This window comes from Micropterus salmoides, unplaced genomic scaffold, assembly GCF_014851395.1.
Source record: "Micropterus salmoides isolate LMB-PRFRI ecotype aquatic unplaced genomic scaffold, ASM1485139v1 Ms_hic_scaffold_11, whole genome shotgun sequence".
In the NCBI taxonomy this organism is placed as follows: domain Eukaryota; kingdom Metazoa; phylum Chordata; class Actinopteri; order Centrarchiformes; family Centrarchidae; genus Micropterus; species Micropterus salmoides.
In genome coordinates this window covers 10,388,823-10,407,149 of record NW_024040152.1, presented here as the reverse complement: position 1 = coordinate 10,407,149, position 18,327 = coordinate 10,388,823, and the positions used below count along the sequence as shown (strand labels likewise).

Here is an 18,327-nt window from a genome sequence, read left to right as displayed (position 1 = left end):
GGATAATTTAACTTTCCTGTAGTTTCACGTTATAGAACTAGTTTTAATTATTTTAACTTCATTTCTGAGGAATGTCATTTTGGCACGGGCGGATGGCTCAAAATACTATTATACCATTGAGCCATTGCCACCAGTGCTATGGAGAGAAATCCTGTCAGAGACCCGAATCAGAGCGGTGGAGCATTTCAACAATGCTTTGTTATTGCAGTTGCAACAACAAATCAAATCGCAGTTAAAATACCAGAATCAAAAAGTTAATAGATTTAAGCAGCAGATTGTAATCTGTGTTTTCAACAGTGTAATCTTCCATTTCCATCTGCATTTAGCAGAGCATGTAAAAGAATTTAGTTCATAAGGTTACTTAAAAAATATTTTTATTTGATGTATTATATATGTTTTGCTAATATGGTTGAAAAAATTAAGGGAGCTGGCAACTGGATAAAGACAAACTGTTTAAATGTGAAATTCTATTGAAACTGTGCAGCACTGATTAAGATGCTGAAATCTAAATAAAATATTATACACTATACTGTACATTACGAATTCAGCAACGTATCTGGTTGTCAAAACAAGGTTTTGTTTGCCGTTAACTGCAGTAAAGACAACAACTTCTCCTTTAAAAAGTGAAAATAAGTACAAAAACAATGAGCCTTATGTATACTGTATAAGCAAGCAATATTGTTTTGGTTGGAAAACCAGTGATGTGAAATGTGGTGACACAATACACACAGATGCAGTCACAGAGGCAGCTTATTCATCATTCAAACTGCAGGGCTGGTTGGGGATAAAGGAAGCGGCAGATCTCGCTAGAGTAGAGGGACAACAGACATCTATTAATCTTACCTCCTGTCCTGTCAAATAGTACGCCGACAGCAACCCGCCAACGTAACGGATGTTCACCTCAAAGAGTGATGCCTCACCGTTCTGTTGAAGAGAAAGAGATCAAATTGTCAAATGTCACATTCAGCAAAAGCCTCAGTCAGCAGTAAAGCAGCACAGTGGTGTTTATGTAAAATAATAATGCACTGTAGTCATCATAATCATGTGTTTTTACTTAGGCTGTGGGTTTTTTTAGTGTGAATATAGTAACATATATAATAACTGGCATAGCTGGTAGATTAATTCCCTTTGAAATCCTTTGGGCATAATGCACACAGTAAGCTGTGAAGTCTCTGTGGAACATGTCACACATCCCAGTGTGCCGATATGAATGTTGTAGCTGACAGTTTATTTAATTTAAATTCAATGATATGTTGTCTGGCTGTTGCCCTTATGGAGATTCCCTCTCCAAAGAAATCAACTAGAGCCAGACCAATCTCAAAAGTCAGCCACACATTCCAGTGTACCGATTTGAATGTTTGTTTAAAAGATTTTATAAATGTAAGAGGTGACACATTTGAGACACCATGACTAGCCTGACACTGACTTCCTGTTCGCTGCTTTCTGTTTGGGGGAATACTGTGGCCTGACCTGATCAGTGCGACTGATGTATTTCTTCATTCAGCATGATTTCTAGTCAACACAGAAGTTGTGTTTTTGGTGTCCAGGGGCAGTTAGCTTCAAGTTTTATAAAACAGTAAGTAACATGATTATGCTATGACTTTTGTGGTTATATGGAAAATAATTTTGTTCATTGTGGAGCACAGAAAGACAGATTGCAGAAACAGTGCATTATGTCCTTTAACAGCCGGTGGTTGTGGTTTTCTTCAACCAGGATTAAAAAGTGCATTTATTGGCGACTCCATTCGCAAGTTTGGTGTGCTAATGAGCATAACGGTGTTTTTGATATTGTGTTCATCGTTATGAATGAACATGTCACCCAGTGTAGCTCATTGTGGCACAGATGAATATTCTTTATCATACTTAAATGGTTACAGACAATACTCGTCAGTAGGATCGATTTCTTTGTTTTAGTCTTTTCATAGGATTTGTTGACAGTAAGTAAAATATAGAATATCACCAGACTTATCTTTTAACTGTGTTAAGCAACCTCATTTTGAGGGGGGATCAGACAACTCTCTACATACTTTTACTTTACAGTATGAATCCCCATGACAACAGCACATGTGGTTACTGGATGAGGATGTGACAGAACTACAAACATCTGCTGATTGACTGACTGATTAACCTTATTATCCCTCATTAGCAAATTGTGGTGTATTCATAAGTCTGTGACAATATAATAAAAGAATGATGACAAGTCAATAAAGTAGTGCAAGTTTAGCATTAGCATTAATTGCCAACATCAAAACATCAATATTAATGTATTAGCATCATCCTCACTGCCAAATCACTAAAAACAGTATAAATTACACAGTCATAATTGCTCTCATTTTACTCTTTTCATTAGTTTTATTTTACATTAGCTGACTTTTTTAAATTTATATTCAGGGATATGTTGTCTGGCTGTTGATGGACACAACGGCCAGTGTCAGAATAAGACTGGTGAACCTGAGCTTATGAGGCAGTCTTACTAACCACCAAGCTCCCATGATGCTCGCCCTAATGGAGATTCTCTCTCCAAAGAAATTAGAGCCAGGCCAATCTCAAAGAGTCAGGCCGCAAAGTCATGTTATAATGCTCCGCAGTGCTTTGTTTCCTCTTTAGTCTGAGGGTCTCCTACTACTGAAGGGCAATATCGATTAGTGGCTCAAGTAGAATTTTATTCAGCGTCCTTTGCTGTACGTTTTTTAAATGTCATCTGTTGCTCCTCTTCTTTTTGTCATTTAGAGTTTGAAACTGAATAATGTCCCCTATCAGACAGGGCCAAGATTAGTTTGGACTGATTACAGTAAAATCCATTGTTATTAATACAGTATACAGAGTAATAACTTGACAGATTTTTATTTCATAAAATCTCAAATGACTAGTGGCTGAGACCTTTATCTGAACTGTTGAGAGCTAGACCAGTATTGCCTTATACAACTCAGTAGCTTAACAATGATGGAAAAAACTGCAATTAGAAACAATTGGAAATAACTGAACAAAATCATATTCTCTTGAAAAGAACAATTGAAATTAGCAGATTCGTGGGTATGTGTGTGTTTCCATCCATCAGTTTTTATGCGCATTTTTAATTTAGGAATAAACAGAGGAAAAATGCCAGAAATTCTTAAAAATAAATGCATTTTTTCATGATTGGGCTTGGCTGAGGTGCATCAATATAACGAAATGCAATTAAGTGCAATAGAAACAGCTTTAGCAACAAAATGCCAGACAACTGTTTTCCTGCCACGCACTACCGTCTCCTGTCATCCACTAACCCCTGTTCCCGGCGTTCCCCCACCACCTGACCTTCTCCGTCTACATGCACACCTGTTCCCCCATTATCCCTGCAGTATATATTGGCCCATTTTCACCCATTGTGCTTTGGCCTTAGCGGTCTAGCCTTTTGTTACCATCTGCCTGCAAGCTGCCTGTTAAACCCCCTGCCTGCCTATGACTTCTGCTCCTCTGCCTAACCTTTTGGGTTTGCCTGTTCTTCTCTGTCTGCCTGTTTATATATATATTATATTTTTTGCTTTCCCTGACTTCTGAGTAACCATGAAATGTTACTGAGAAGTCAGGTCTCCGAGTTGTGCTTCTGCATTCAGACCTGTTCTTACTGAACTTCATGACGTACATGAAGCACAAGTCATCAACAAATTAATAACTGAAACAAACATAAATGACTGACAGTAATCCCAGCAACTCTTTATCTTGATGCAGCCAACTCCTGATATTCACTAAACAGCAGTAGATGGAAACAGCAATTTTCTCTTACCAATTTTCTGGTCAAATGGCTAATTGGTAAGAATCTGACATGATGCTGAATTTACTAGAGCACAGGTCATTTTAACCCACCCTCATTGATTTTAACCCAGCCTCACCGCAAGTTTCTTAACCTTTTGTGGAGAAACAGCATCACAATAATATAATGACATCTGAAAACAAAACAAAAAACTAATAGGGCTTTCCATTTACTGTATGATTTTATTTAATTACAGAGCAGGCCTTTTCAATAAAAATGGTCTCAACTTGTTGTCCATGGGTGCATATACAAATAAAGGCAAAAACATGCACATAATACTTGTATTAATTGAGAGCCCTTACATTGCACTTACATCAAATTATATAAATAGTTAATTAACTGTAGTTTTTAAAATTTTACAGAAATGTCTAATATTTTCATGCTGCAACTATAAACCCTATGAGGAGAGGAACAAGTTGCTGTTCTGTTTGCCAACATTAAATACAGGTGGTCTACTTCTTTTCTAAATGAAATATGCATGCGTCTCAATATGTTACCATAATTATTACCTCTTACGCTAGCTGGAGGTTGAAGCAGACTGGTACTCAATGACTTGGAGACACATTGAGAAGGAAATTGGTATCTCAAGTGTGGATGATAAGGAAACTGTAATTGGGTGCCAGAGAGGGCATTTAGCTCCACTCTGAGGAATAGCATAGAGATGGAGAGTCACTGGCATCTGTTCAGTGGTATCATTTATCTCCATATACATCTCTTGTCTTTAAAAATGTATATACTTATTTCTATTTTGTAGTATTATACTTAATATAAATCAATACTTGGCATCAATAATCATCAAATGTGTTTGGGTGTTAATTTACATATTCAGTGCTGTCAGCAAAATATTACTACAAAGATTTTTCCGTGTGTGACCAACTTGGCAAATAAATTAAAGATAAATTGTGTTAGGAATAGTTTAAGCGTTTAATGAGAAAATCAATACCTCTCTCATGTCTGGTCAGAAAATATAAGCTGCAGCCAGCAGCCCCTTAGCTTAGTTTACTCCATTCAGTCTTTGGATAAAACCTATTTAACATGTTAATTAGTAGTAGTTAATTAGAGTTTTATCATGCTGGTAGGTGGACTTTGTTATCTTTGGACAGAGCCAGGCTTGCCTTTTCCCCCTTTTTTTAGTCTTTAAGCTAAGCTAAACTAACCATCTGCTGGCTACAGCCTCATATTTACCATACAGAAGTAAAAGTGGCCTCAATCTTCTTACGTAACACCTGGCAAGAAAGCGAATAAGCATATTTCCCAAAATGAACTAAAGTAACTATTCCTTTAGCATTCATTGTCCTTGTCATCTGTTATGTAACTGTATAAATCAGGTAACAGGAGCAGGGCTGTTGTACAACCAAGGTGCTGGCTTCCTCCCTGAAGTCAGCACACTGGTGACATTTCTTGAGACAAAGCACCGATGCCTCTGGCAGGGCAGCTGAGCTGAGCTGTCTTGCCAACACTGAAATGAGTGGCCCATTCAGTAATGGCACTACGATGGTAGTGATTAGGAATGGGGTGTCTATTTATCACCAGTGACAGTGGCACTCAGAAAGACAGGCAGGAGGTACAGTGAGGGAGGACAAGTGATGCTGACACAGGTTTTGCTAATCATACATTTACTTCCCAATACAGGCCCAATGAATCATTCAGCAAGCTTCAATAAAACTTATTATATTCATACCACTGCACTATTTGAAGATCCAACAATGTTCACTTTATACAGTAGATCAAGCCTGTATTAAAATGGTTTAGTTGATTTTTAAATCTCAATTATTTTTCAGGAACTATAAAACATTGTTAAAGTGTAAATGGTGCGACCGCATCTCCATTACTTCCAACTGAAAAAGCAAGCCCCGGGGCTCTGGAAAAGCAAACGCATACAAAACAACTTAAACTCACACTAACATGAATCGATTCAATCATCACATCATAAGCAAGATATCAAGACAGAAGATTAAAAGTATGCCAAAGTCCTCTGAGAGGCTGTTCATAGCTTTTTTCCAGCATAACATTTTCAATTCAATTTTATTTATATAGCGCCAAATCACAACAACAGTTATCTCACAGCGCTTTTCATAAAAGAGCAGGTCTAGACTGTACTCTATGATGCTATTTACAGAAGCCCAACAGTTCCCATTTTAATTTGTACAAAGTTTAGTTTTGATTAAAACACAGATAAAAAGAATAGCCCCAAAAGCTATTGAGGCTCATCCGGCTCATTTGGGTAAATTAATTATCGTAATATCCCATTTTCCACCATACTTCTAATAAAGTTATTACAAAAAGTAAAACATTATTTCATTTCAGTTTGAGTGATTAAGTTCTACATAATTCATGATAAAATGGATATTTTCATCTGGCTAGGAGTGATATTCATGATGAAAAACAAAAATCGATGTACTGTAGAGCATTATCAAAGACAATTATGGGAAATGTCAACATAAATCATTCAGTTTCATTCAATGTGCTATTGACTGGCATTTCTCCATCTTAAGTCTGAATGTGACTGGTGGTGTTATCTCAGTTTAACACAGTTCGAAATGGTTTCAGGCTTTATTTATAGGTTTTATGTGTAATTATTTTGCAATTAAATTATATATGAATCATAAGGGATTCCTAAAGCCACACCTATCCCAAAAAAGCAATTCTGAAAGTAATCTGTTCCCACTGAAACACTAAATGCTGCAGCACAGTTTAATTTAACTGTGCTGCTGCTGCTCCTCGAGGCGAGTTAAAGCATGGTGCAGCAAGCGTAACTGCTCGCCTCAAAGCATGACAAAGAAATCAGGTAAAGTGAATAACACCTGTTTTTACTCCCTTTTTTTTCTTGTCCCTCTTCACGGTGCTCAAGCTGAGGACCTAATTAAGAGACAACATGAGGTTGTCAGAGTAAACACAGAAGCTCTCACCACCACCAGGATGAAACTCTGCCTCCAGTTTCTCCGTCTACCTTATTTTCTCAGTCTGCTGCAGTAGAAGGTGAAAGAACAGACCTTCTGAGGGATGAATACTTAACAGCAAGAACAAATCTGCATTACAGTGTTGCACTTTAAAGTACAAACGACCTCTTGCTTGCACAAACATATTAGACATGAAGCATCTCCAATGCCAAGGGAAAACAAGATGAGATCTACTATAAATACTTGTAAGGGATTTGAATGTATATCTCCCTCAATGCATGTGGCTGATTTGCAGTCTATAATACAAATAATGCTTATAATCAGTTATTTCTTCATTAGCTCTGCGTGACACAGGACGACGTAAATATACACATTAGAAGCATTAAAGTGCTACATGACGTGCTGTCAGTCACCTGCATTTGATTTCCTCACGTGGGTCCTGATGATACAACAATGATACAGGATATAACTAACATCACTAAAGCTGTCCAATAACTGAATTACTTGTCAGTCTGTAGAACTTCTATACTATATTCCTCTTGATTTCTGGTAACATGTTTAAAAAGTCAGTTATGATTTCCATTTCTTTTTTTAAGTATTTAAAAAATGCATGATACTGGAAGGAGAATTTTCATTTTAATTGTTCTACATCATATAATTGTTTTCAAGGTGGAGCCACGGCAGAAAAAGAAAATTAATTAATGAGTGGGTACTGGGTACATTGCTGCCGTACCTTTTAGGTGTCCTGCTTCACCAGCACTATGCGATGTTGCTGACAGTGTTTGATGCTGGTTTCTCTGTTGAAGAGTATTCAACAGCCGTGGCAAAGATTGCCGTCGGACTCAGCCCAGATTTGCCTGGGACATGAGCCTGATTGGCATGGCCGCTGTGCTGCTGTGCGCCAAGGAGCTGACTAGACTGTTGCCCAGTGGTGTGTCCTGCTCAGACGCTAATGTAATGATTTACTGCTAATAAAGAGGCATCATTGTCACTGGGCAGATGACTCTCAGCATCGCCGTGATCCAGGTTTCGACTGGCACCCACGTTTCAAAGCCAAATTAGGCTGATGTGACAGAAGAAAATGACCCAATGAGCCAAGGATAAAAATTAACCAAATGACTGCCTCTCCTACCAGAGCTGGTGAATCACACATACTGGCTATGATTAACTTAACGTCGCAAATTAACATTGAGAAATCATGAAAGGGACCAATTAGATACTGCTACTCTAATCTCCGACAGTCTAGCAAGCTGCACATTCAAAGCTGCTGCCTCTACTGAAAGAAGTTTCCTTAGGCTGCTCGTCTCCACCCAGCTACTTTCAGGGCAGAAAGCTGAGGCTGAATTTTCTTCTTTTTGTACAATAATTATGGACTTGATCATAGTCCAAGCTGTGAGAGCAGTCTCCTAGCGTTAATGACCGCTAACCTCTGGAGCATGCTAAACAGCCTTCTCTGATGGAAAAGGAGCCTTTAACTTCATGCCAAAAAAACAATTAAATAAATAAATAATGACTAAAAGATGAGCCCACACAGCTCAAAATTTAGATGGGTTACATCAACCTAGCTGTAAAGACTGAGTGAAAGATCATTATATTATTAAATTGTTTGATCAGAGTTTGAACAGACTGGCCTACAAAGCTTCAGAGTGTGGTGAGATTACACAAGTTTGTTTAGTAAAAATAAAAAATAAAAAATAGTCATCTCGAAATGCAGATATCCATAGCCATCTTTCACCACAGTATGAGATTACAGTGAGATATGAGTGACGTTTCCATTTAATTTTTATTACTCAGTCCAATGTTGCTCTTTGAACACACCCTAATGACACATAAATAAATAATTAAACTAATCAAAAAGAGCCTGTGTGGCCTTGAGTGAGATGCTCCATTTAATTTTTCAGCAACAATTAAAACATCAGGGAGTCATGTCTCTCTTTCTGAAGCCTTTATTCATGTTGGTAATTTAAAATGTAAAGTGACTGTTTCTGATTTTTCACATTGCATTTTCACTGACAGACATTAGACAGTAATGGTTATCGGTCTCGATGGATCAAATTCTTTTTCTTTCACTTCACTGCTCCTCTCTTTTCATGATGCATCTTTACAAGCTGGGAGTAGATGCTTCAGTGAATACATATTCCCATCTCAGACCCATAAACCCTGATTAAATGGTCCAAGAGAGGCATTACGATAAACTATTGGTTTACTGGTTTGAATCTCATCAGGTATGGTTTACATTTTATTTATTTGATAACACTTATCTTTTAAAATCCGGTAATTAATCAGCAGCTAACGTCTCCCTAAACATCATCAAATAGACATGTACACACCAAAGAGAGAATGTACTCCATATCATAAACATCTCCACTAAATGCATTGAATTGTAAATTAACAGCCTGGTGAATAATTAATCAAATGTGCAAGGGTGATAAATTATAACTGAATTACAACCCAGCCCATCACCTCTTCATCTTTTCCACTCACTTCCTCTACATCCCAGAATACATGTCTGTCTGCATCTATCTATTTTCAGAGCTTGTCTTTCAGTTTTTGATGGTCTCTCTATACATCCATACACACAAATACACACACACGCAAAAATCAGGAGAGCAGCATTCTGTGTACAGGTCTCTGCTCTCTCCTGGGGGATGCAACAACTCCCCACCGAGTCCTCTATAATAATGCTCGGGTCTCTCTTGGGACTTTGCTACGCTCTCACTCTGCCATTATTATTCAACCCGCTGCAGTTCATCTTCCCTCTTCCTGACTCTGTGTGTAACTGCCTGCTTCTGTCTCTCATCATATGCCTCCCACTGTATTTGGCCTTGCTGACTGAGCCACATCCTTCACTTTGTCTCAGCAGAACCGGAGGCTGCTTGCTCCCAAACTGCCGACGAGAAAAAAGAGGCACTGCCTAATGTTCCACTGTATTTGTGTTAATATATTAAATGCCCAGTTATGTAGATGAGGTCATTAACTGAGCTAATTATGGTATCAATTATAAACATTTCTTTTTCAGTACACTTGAAGTAAATAACTACAGTGGTATTAGAATGAAAATTGAGCTTTAATGGCTTATAGTTGCTTTAAGGAATGCTTTTCCCCCCCAATTAATTTGCAGATTTATGCAGGAAGGTGCTCCAAAATCTAATCAGATAATTTTCTCCACAGGGGGTTCCTGTGGAGAATCTAGAATGTTCCTATTGTGCCTGTTTTTAAGAAACTGTTTAAAATCTGCAACAAACAATTATTTTCATTATAAATTCATCTGTTAATATTTTTTTCCCCGATTAGTCGATTGTTTGGTCAAAAAAATGGACTAATGAAAATATAAATAAAAATGGTCCTAAAAATTTCAGAAAGTAGTGAAAAATGCCTATCCCTAATTTCCCAGAACTAAAGGTAAGATCTTTTCACACGTACAGCTCAAAACTTGAAAATATTCCCTTGAATAAAACATAGCCAAGCAGCAAATCCTCACATTTGCGAAGCAGTAAGCAGCAAATATTCCACATATTTGCCACTTCAGGGCAATGCGACAAATTCTAAACACAACACTGACATGTCATCACATTATAAAGTTAATATAACATGTTAGAAAAACAGTTGTCTTTTTATACATCCCTCTGTGTCTGCATTGTGCAACTTGCATCAAACTTCTGGATTGCACCCTAACTCCTGAGAGAAATGTTTGGCTCTTTTGCTGCTAAATGCTCCACTATGTTTACCAGCTTGTCACTAATTTTGCCTATGCGCTATTTGGTGCTGTGCAGGTGGTGCACAGTGGGCTTATCAGAGCTGCCTGCTACAGCTGGAAGTGATGGGGGTGAACCCAAACTGTGAAGTTGTGGGCTATAAAACCAAAACAATGTCAATGCGCCATAGGGGAACATCTCTCCAAAACTCCTATCACATTACACAGTCACATGATCCATTTTAATATAACAGAATTATTATAGCAGCTTTAACTCCCTTTTACCATAGCTGGTAAAAAAGCTGCTACTGTCCATGTACCATATTTTATCAGTATTTGCGGTGCAAGTCAAGTTTCATTAAAATCTCGAAACTGAGGGTTAAGTGTCTTGCTCAGGGACACATTGGTGGATGTGTGGCAGTGGGAATTGAATGCAGGTCTCCTGCACCAAAGACTTATCCAGTCTTATCCAGTGACCATCGCCACAAAATGTTAACTACCTAACTACTAACTTAACTACTTAACAATAACCCAGAAGCTCTCAATCTGTCGTCACTGTAGTACCAAGACTCTCATGTCAGCATAAATGTGCCAAATGAGTGGGACAAAGTTCATGAATGAAACGTGCGGGTAAATATCCGTAATGATGAACCACCCACGCAAAATGTCCTTTGCCCTCCACATCCTGAGACAGAATGTCAGCTCAGCTTGACCTCAGCTCAGGGGCACGGCGTCTTCACTGAAGCATCTCCCGGCACCGTAAATGACACTGTTTTTCCTCAGACGCCTGCATGACTGGGAGCAAGTTGGGTCTCGTTTAGCGCAGACAGGAGGTCATTGGGGGTCAAAAAACAGCTCTGCAGAGGTAAACAACAACCTTCCTCCAGGTCTTCTTGTTATGTCACTTCATCTTGTCCTCGAACGTGAGCGTATAAATTAAGAAAACAACTCATTAAAAGCTAGAGATCCAGAATTCAGATGAGAATTGCCACCAAACACCAGACTCAACAATAGCAAACTGGCATCATGAAATAAGTTTAAAAATTCTGAATGTTTGGTAGCTCAAAACATTTTAGGATAACAACCGACACATGCACTTTATATTTGCCTGAGGTGCTTGCAAAATCGCTAGAAATAGTTACCAATACATTTATCTCCATTTCCAGCTGTGTTATGCATGTGTCATGGTTTTGTACACACACTATATTGTTCAATAGTCGGTGAGATGCTGGCGGCAATCTCTGAGACGATTTGATGAAGTTGCTCTCCGAAGTCTTCTTTCCCACAAAACTTTCACTCATCTGTGAAAGGATTGTGTTTTGTGTGGAAGTCTGCAAGCAAGCTGTCTATCTGAACTCTTTCTGGCCTCTGGGCCCAGCATCCTTTTGAGGTTAAACAGATCAACAGCTACAACAATAAGCAATGCATCTGCGCTCATTCTACCAAAAAGTCAATTACATCTAGATTATTACAGCACTGATATAAATACACTTGAGCTATTTTCAATCTAAACACTTTATCTCACAGCAGTTTATTTGAATGCAATGAAATTGAGACCTCAAGCTAAAGCAGACATTTTCTCTCAAGTAAACAGAAGTGTTGTACAGGCAGATTTGAGGGATTGTTTTCTTTTGTTCTGGGATGTTGCAGGGAGATATGAGCTTTTGACAATGTATAACTCTCACCACAGTTTAAGAAAATACTACAATATTCTGCTTCATTCTGCTACTGACACAGCCCCTACTGCGTCCTTCTTCACATTTCAACACTGTCAAGCTCACAGCAAGTGACCACAACACCAAATGACTGCAGGCAAAGAAATAACCCCAAACAAATAAGGGTCTACAGCCATGCTAGCAGCTCTGTGAGTCTGTACTTAGGCACAGTGATGCTTCTAGCTAACTGCTAATGTCCGTATGCTAGCATGCTTATAATGACAATGCTCACATTTTGTTTATTTGTTGTTGCATGGTGTTGACCATGTTCACCATCAAATCTTTTTGCCAATTAGCTCTAAATACAAGGTACAGTATAGGATGATGGGGTGTGATATTTTTTGCAAGCATTTGGTCATAAACAAAAGTATTGGAACAAATAAATTTGACCTGATGATGGACCGTATGACAGCTGAGGGATCACCAAAGAGGGCAACATGCACACCAAATTTCATGGCAGCCAATCCAATAGTCGTTGAGACCGTTTACTCAAAACTACTAATGTGAAAAACACAGGGTTTTTCCTGGCTCAGAATGGGCCTTTGGGGGGTGATTTTGCGCGACAGTAAGCATGATGGGTGCGCGTTCAGTAAAGGCAATGACTTACCTAATGACCGAAATCTATGCATTTTCTTGTTATTTCTGACAATTTGATAAACAAAATATAATACATATAACATTTATAACATTAAATAGAAATTAATTCCAGATGGACAAAACAGAAGTTTCTGTGGGTTCTTTTCAGTCACTTAATTATTGTGCAAGAAAAATGCTCTACATGGTGGCCAGTCTCATTTGTTTATGCAAATTAACTTGTCAGAAATACAATAATAAAAAACTGTGCATACAGAACGAGTTAAACATGTCTAAAGTTTGCTGTAGTGCCTTTAACCTTTTTTAATGTCCCTTCTCCTCCAGGCTGTGATTGGTTGGTTAACGAAAAGTGACTTTGACGAGCCACTATACACACGGCTGCATGAAAGGCTCCCGGTGAACAGGTGAGCGTCACTAGTGCTCAGAAAACCTGATTTAGAGAGGGCAGAAGAGAGGGCAGAAGAGAGGACAGAAGAGAGGACCGGTGCCGGTACATCAAGGAGTAAAATGTAAAAATGACAGTACCGGTGAATACCGACACACAAGCAGAAATTTCTTTTATCTTGTGAGAAATAACAGGAAGTCATTAGCGCGAGCTTCGTAACAGACCGTTCGGGCGCAGCAGCTGGTTTTTAAATCCAGCGCCAGCTGCATGTGTAAAATACAGCCTCTGTGGATGAGAGGAAAGGTGACTGCTGGAAGCCAAAGACGTCGCATTTAAGTTTATGTTCTGCTTGCTCAACAGTTGTTTGATAAATGGCTATTAAAACACATTTGGAGAGGATTTCAAAGGTTGGTTTTTTTTTCCAATTCTGATCATTTTTCCTTTGGCGCTCGCTAAAACCTCTTAGGGGGGCAGCAAAAATTTCTCTATGCAGGAAAAACCCTGCCCCGTGATGGAGGAAAGGTCGGGGGGCCACCAAAGGATCCATCCTCTGGGGTTCACGGAGATTTGTACTAAATTTCACAGCAATCAATTGAACAGCTGTTGATATTTCAGTCAGGACCAAAGTGGTGAACCATCCACTCCCTCTCTGCTGTCTCTTTCATGTACTCTGCACTATTTAGTGACATTTAGCTTACACACGCCAACATTTGCACTCAGAAATTGCTCACGGGTAGAAAAACGCAGCACATGCAATGAAAGAAAGACGCTTTCTCTCCTCATGAGACTTCACTCATTTACGTCTCACCTGAGATGCAGAATTATAGGCTTGATTGTGTTAATTATTTAGTCACTTTGCTGTCCTGGTTTGGCTCAAGAGATTTTTACTGTTGCGTATCAGGAGTTATTGCCAGTGCATGTTTCTAGTTGCTGAAGAGGCTTCATGGGAACCATCAACACACACACACACACACACGGGAACCCTTTAATCTATAAACAGCAACAAATGTAAAATCATAGTAGATGAGATTTCACTGAGAAAGATGTGCACTCTGCAGCTTCTGTAGAAGAATATGGCAGTGTGAAAGGACTACATCACGCCTGGATTATTGCAACAGCCTTTTCACCTGTTTAACCCAAAAATCTATTGATCGACTCCAGACTGTCCAGAACTCAGCTGCCAGGCTTTTAACCAGAACAAAGAAATATGACCACATTACTCCTATTTTAGCTTCATTACACTGGCTCCCAGTGTGTTTTAGAATTGACTTTAAAATTCTATTGATCACTTTTAAAGCTCTTCATGGCCTCTCGCCTTGTTATATTTCTGACCTTTTAGTCCCATACGCACCAGCACGTACCTTGAGATCCTCGGGCAGAGGTCTGTTGTCTGTTCCAGAGTCTCGACTGAAAACTAAAGGGGACAGAGCGTTTGCTGTCAGGGCCCCGAGGCTCTGGAACCGCCTGCCCGAGGAAATCAGGTCGGCTGAGTCAGTGAACTCTTTTAAGTCCCTTCTTAAAACATACTTTTATAGGAGAGCCTTTCCCGATCTTATTTGACTTTATTTTATCCCTTTTATTTTATTGTATTTTACTAATTTTATATTAATTTTTCATGCTCTTATCTTGTTTTTTTTTTGCATTATTCTTTACACTTGTTAAAGCACTTTGTAACTTGTTTTTGAAAAGTGCTCTACAAATAAGGATTATTATTATTATTGTTATTAGCACACAGTTACCTGCAATGCTGTTAATGTCCCTTAATGTTCTGTTAACAGTAGAGACAGCCAAATATCAGCCTGCAGGTTAATATCACATAGCAGGCTAACAAATGGTTAGATTTTGTCTACTGAAAATGTAACAAGTCCCATGGTGCACCTGTACTGTAGCCTTCAGGCTAAACCATTTTGTGTCACCAAGTTAAATTATACATTTTTAATGAAATAACCTTCTTCAGTGAGAGTACAGCTTTAAAAAACATGTTACATCAGCAAAAAAGCTAGTTAATTAGCCATGTTATCTGCCTCGGCAGCAAGCCAATAGTATTTATTTTACCAGTGCTGAACACGCTAACTCTCTCAGCTTGTTTCAAATGTTCATTTCAATATAGCGTTACTTTGAATTTAGCAAAGAGTGACGGGTGGTGCTCCCATAGATGGGATATTATACATGACATATTGCCTTTGTCTTTTTCCCCTCCCTCAGCCATCCTACACACAGGTGACTGACTGCACGCACTAACTGGAGGTAAAACGGTATACTGAAATATTTTAGTGGTTTTGAAACTTTGACTTTTTTATACCGCGGGAAACTATTAACTGGGAAATGTCTACCTGCAACCCATTAGACACCTCTTTATCATCTCCCATATTCATCAACAAACCAATCACAACTCCATGTTTTCTTAGTTTTAATTTTACACCCTGATGTGTGTATTTAAACTACACAAGAATGAAAGAAAGCACATGAAAGGCCTAAAAGACAAAAGCTTTGAGTAAAATGATCAGAGCGATCTGTTCCCATTGTGCCATTTTATCACACCCTAATCTAGTAAATTTCCTGATGATGGGAGAGAAGTGCTGAATTACACAATGACTGGTATGGAGAGGTATTATATGGTAATAGTGACTGAAAGCGTAAAAGCGGAAGGAGGGGGAGGGATGTCTAGAGATGTAATATAATTTGGGAGGCAACATGAGGGAATACAATCCAATCTAAAGTCCTCATTAATCACTCTTCATTACTCTAACTTAAATGAGAAAACGTCCGATGACCTGCCAGAGGACAAGTACTTGACCACAACTTAAAAGTCATACGTTACTGATCAAACTGTTAAATATAAGATAATAGAAACATATGGCATTATGCCACCTGCACAGAAATACTGGAGAAAAACTTAAGCCATAACACTAACTCGCTGCGATAATGCAAACTACTTATTCGAGCTTTATGCAATAACAGCTTGCGAAATAATATGCCAACATCTAGCATTAGCGGAAACATTCTGGAGCTTCTTTTGTCTTGATAATTGGCTCTGCCACCAGAATGGGCCAGTCTGTCCGTTGGGCAGCTCATCAGGATCTGCATCAGGAGCTTGTTGTTTCTCTTCAAGTCATATGGTCAAGATGCATTTCAAAGACTGTAATTTGCTCATTTGATGAGTTCAGCAATAGTGTCTGTTTTCATTCCCGCAGAAAGAACAAATTGCGCGAAAACAGTTCGCGATGATCCGCGGCTGATGTCCAAGCCTCCTGGTAGTAGGAGACAGACTAAACCCTGCTGCAAATACTGTCTTACATGTACTAAAGTAACGCTGTCCTTGTCTGTCCTTTTTTCACTGCTAACAAGTTATAGACCGGTTGTCTCTGTGTGTCGAGCTGTAGCTGACAGACAGGCCTGAACAGATGCATCTAACGAGCTGCTTTGCCGTGTGACTGTGTCTGGGGACATTGTGTAAGTAATTAAGAACATGGACTGCATGAAAATCCTGTGTGTACGCGTGTCTCGCTCTTTCTTTTTCCTTATGCTACCGTATGTGCCTTTCTATACAACAGACATGTAAAACAACAAAATATTCTATGACAATTTGGGTGGCACTGCTGTGCCTTCCAGGGCCATTAAGATCTGCAGCACAAACACCACACAAGATTCATTACAAAATAACTGACCAATTATACTATTATTATTATTTTTCTCATTTATAAAACACATTTTTGTTCTTATTCTTCGGAGTACACTACATGGAGCAGAGATCACTCAAGTGGACAAAGGTGAGAATCATGCTATGAATTAAAAGCTTAGCATGAGATAAAATCACCACTGGGGTTTGTGGTTGACCAGGTGTTGTAATTAATCATAAATGAAAAGATATTGCTGACTTTTTTGTAGTGTGAGCTGTAGGACAACATATCTAATGTCTGGTGAGGATAATCATAATATACTAAAATCCCCAGAAGAAAAATAAGGTTAACAAGTTATAAAGAGTATGCTAAATTTGATAATAAGGGACTGTAACAGACAGGATTTCTTGTGCACAACTAAGCACTCACCAAAAGACAAAAGAGGTTGAAACACCCTACCTACAGATCAACTTCATCAGAGACATCAAATTGATAACAAACCTTGGCCCGTGGAGTACTATTACAAACTATGTAAAATTTACAATGCTAATATAAAATGTACAGGTTTGTAAGTTTATATATATATATATATATATATATATATATATATATATATATATATATATATATATATACATACATATATATACACACACACACACACACACACACACACACATATACATACACACACACACACACATACAGTGCCTTGCGAAAGTATTCGGCCCCCTTGAACTTTTTGACCTTTTGCCACATTTCAGGCTTCAAACATAAAGATTTAAAACTGTAATTTTTTGTGAAGAATCAACAACAAGTGGGACACAATTATGAAGTGGAATGAAATTTATTGGATATTTCAAACCTTTTTAATAAATAAAAAACTGAAAAATGCGGCGTGCAAAATTATTCAGCCCCTTTACTTTCAGTGCAGCAAACTCTCTCCAGAAGTTCAGTGAGGATCTCTGAATGACCCAGTGTTGACCTAAATGACTAATGATAAAAAATAGAATCCACCTGTGTGAAATCAAGTCTCCGTATAAATGCACCTGCACTGTGACAGTTTCAGAGGTCCGTTTAAAGCGCAGAGAGCATCATGAAGAACAAGGAACACACCAGGCAGGTCCGAGATACTGTTGTGGAGAAGTTTAAAGCCGGATTTGGATACAAAAAGATTTCCCAAGCTTTAAACATCCCAAGGAGCACTGTGCAAGCGATAATATTGAAATGGAAGGAGTATCAGACCACTGCAAATCTACAAAGACCCGGCCGTCCCTCTAAACTTTCAGCTCATACAAGGAGAAGACTGATCAGAGATGCAGCCAAGAGGCCCATGATCACTCTGGATGAACTGCAGAGATCTACAGCTGAGGTGGGAGACTCTGTCCATAGGACAACAATCAGTCGTATACTGCACAAATCTGGCCTTTATGGAAGAGTGGCAAGAAGAAAGCCATTTCTTAAAGACATCCATAAAAAGTCTTGTTTAAAGTTTGCCACAAGCCACCTGGGAGACACACCAAACATGGGGAAGAAGGTGCTCTGGTCAGATGAAACCAAAATCGAACTTTTTGGCAACAATGCAAAACGTTATGTTTGGGGTAAAGGCAACACAGCTCATCACCCTGA

At 38.7% G+C, this 18,327-nt stretch overlaps 1 protein-coding gene across 1 annotated transcript in view; it reads right to left on the bottom strand.

Annotated features, from left to right (window-relative positions):
• Positions 1-735: 735 nt before the first annotated feature.
• The window catches only part of LOC119897252 (mannosyl-oligosaccharide 1,2-alpha-mannosidase IC-like), a gene marked incomplete in the record, with an annotated part of 70,062 nt that continues 52,470 nt past the window's right edge, over positions 736-18,327 (bottom strand). Inside the window, 1 exon segment of the mRNA XM_038710843.1 lies at positions 736-924. Coding sequence (XP_038566771.1) covers positions 751-924 — 174 coding nt within the window.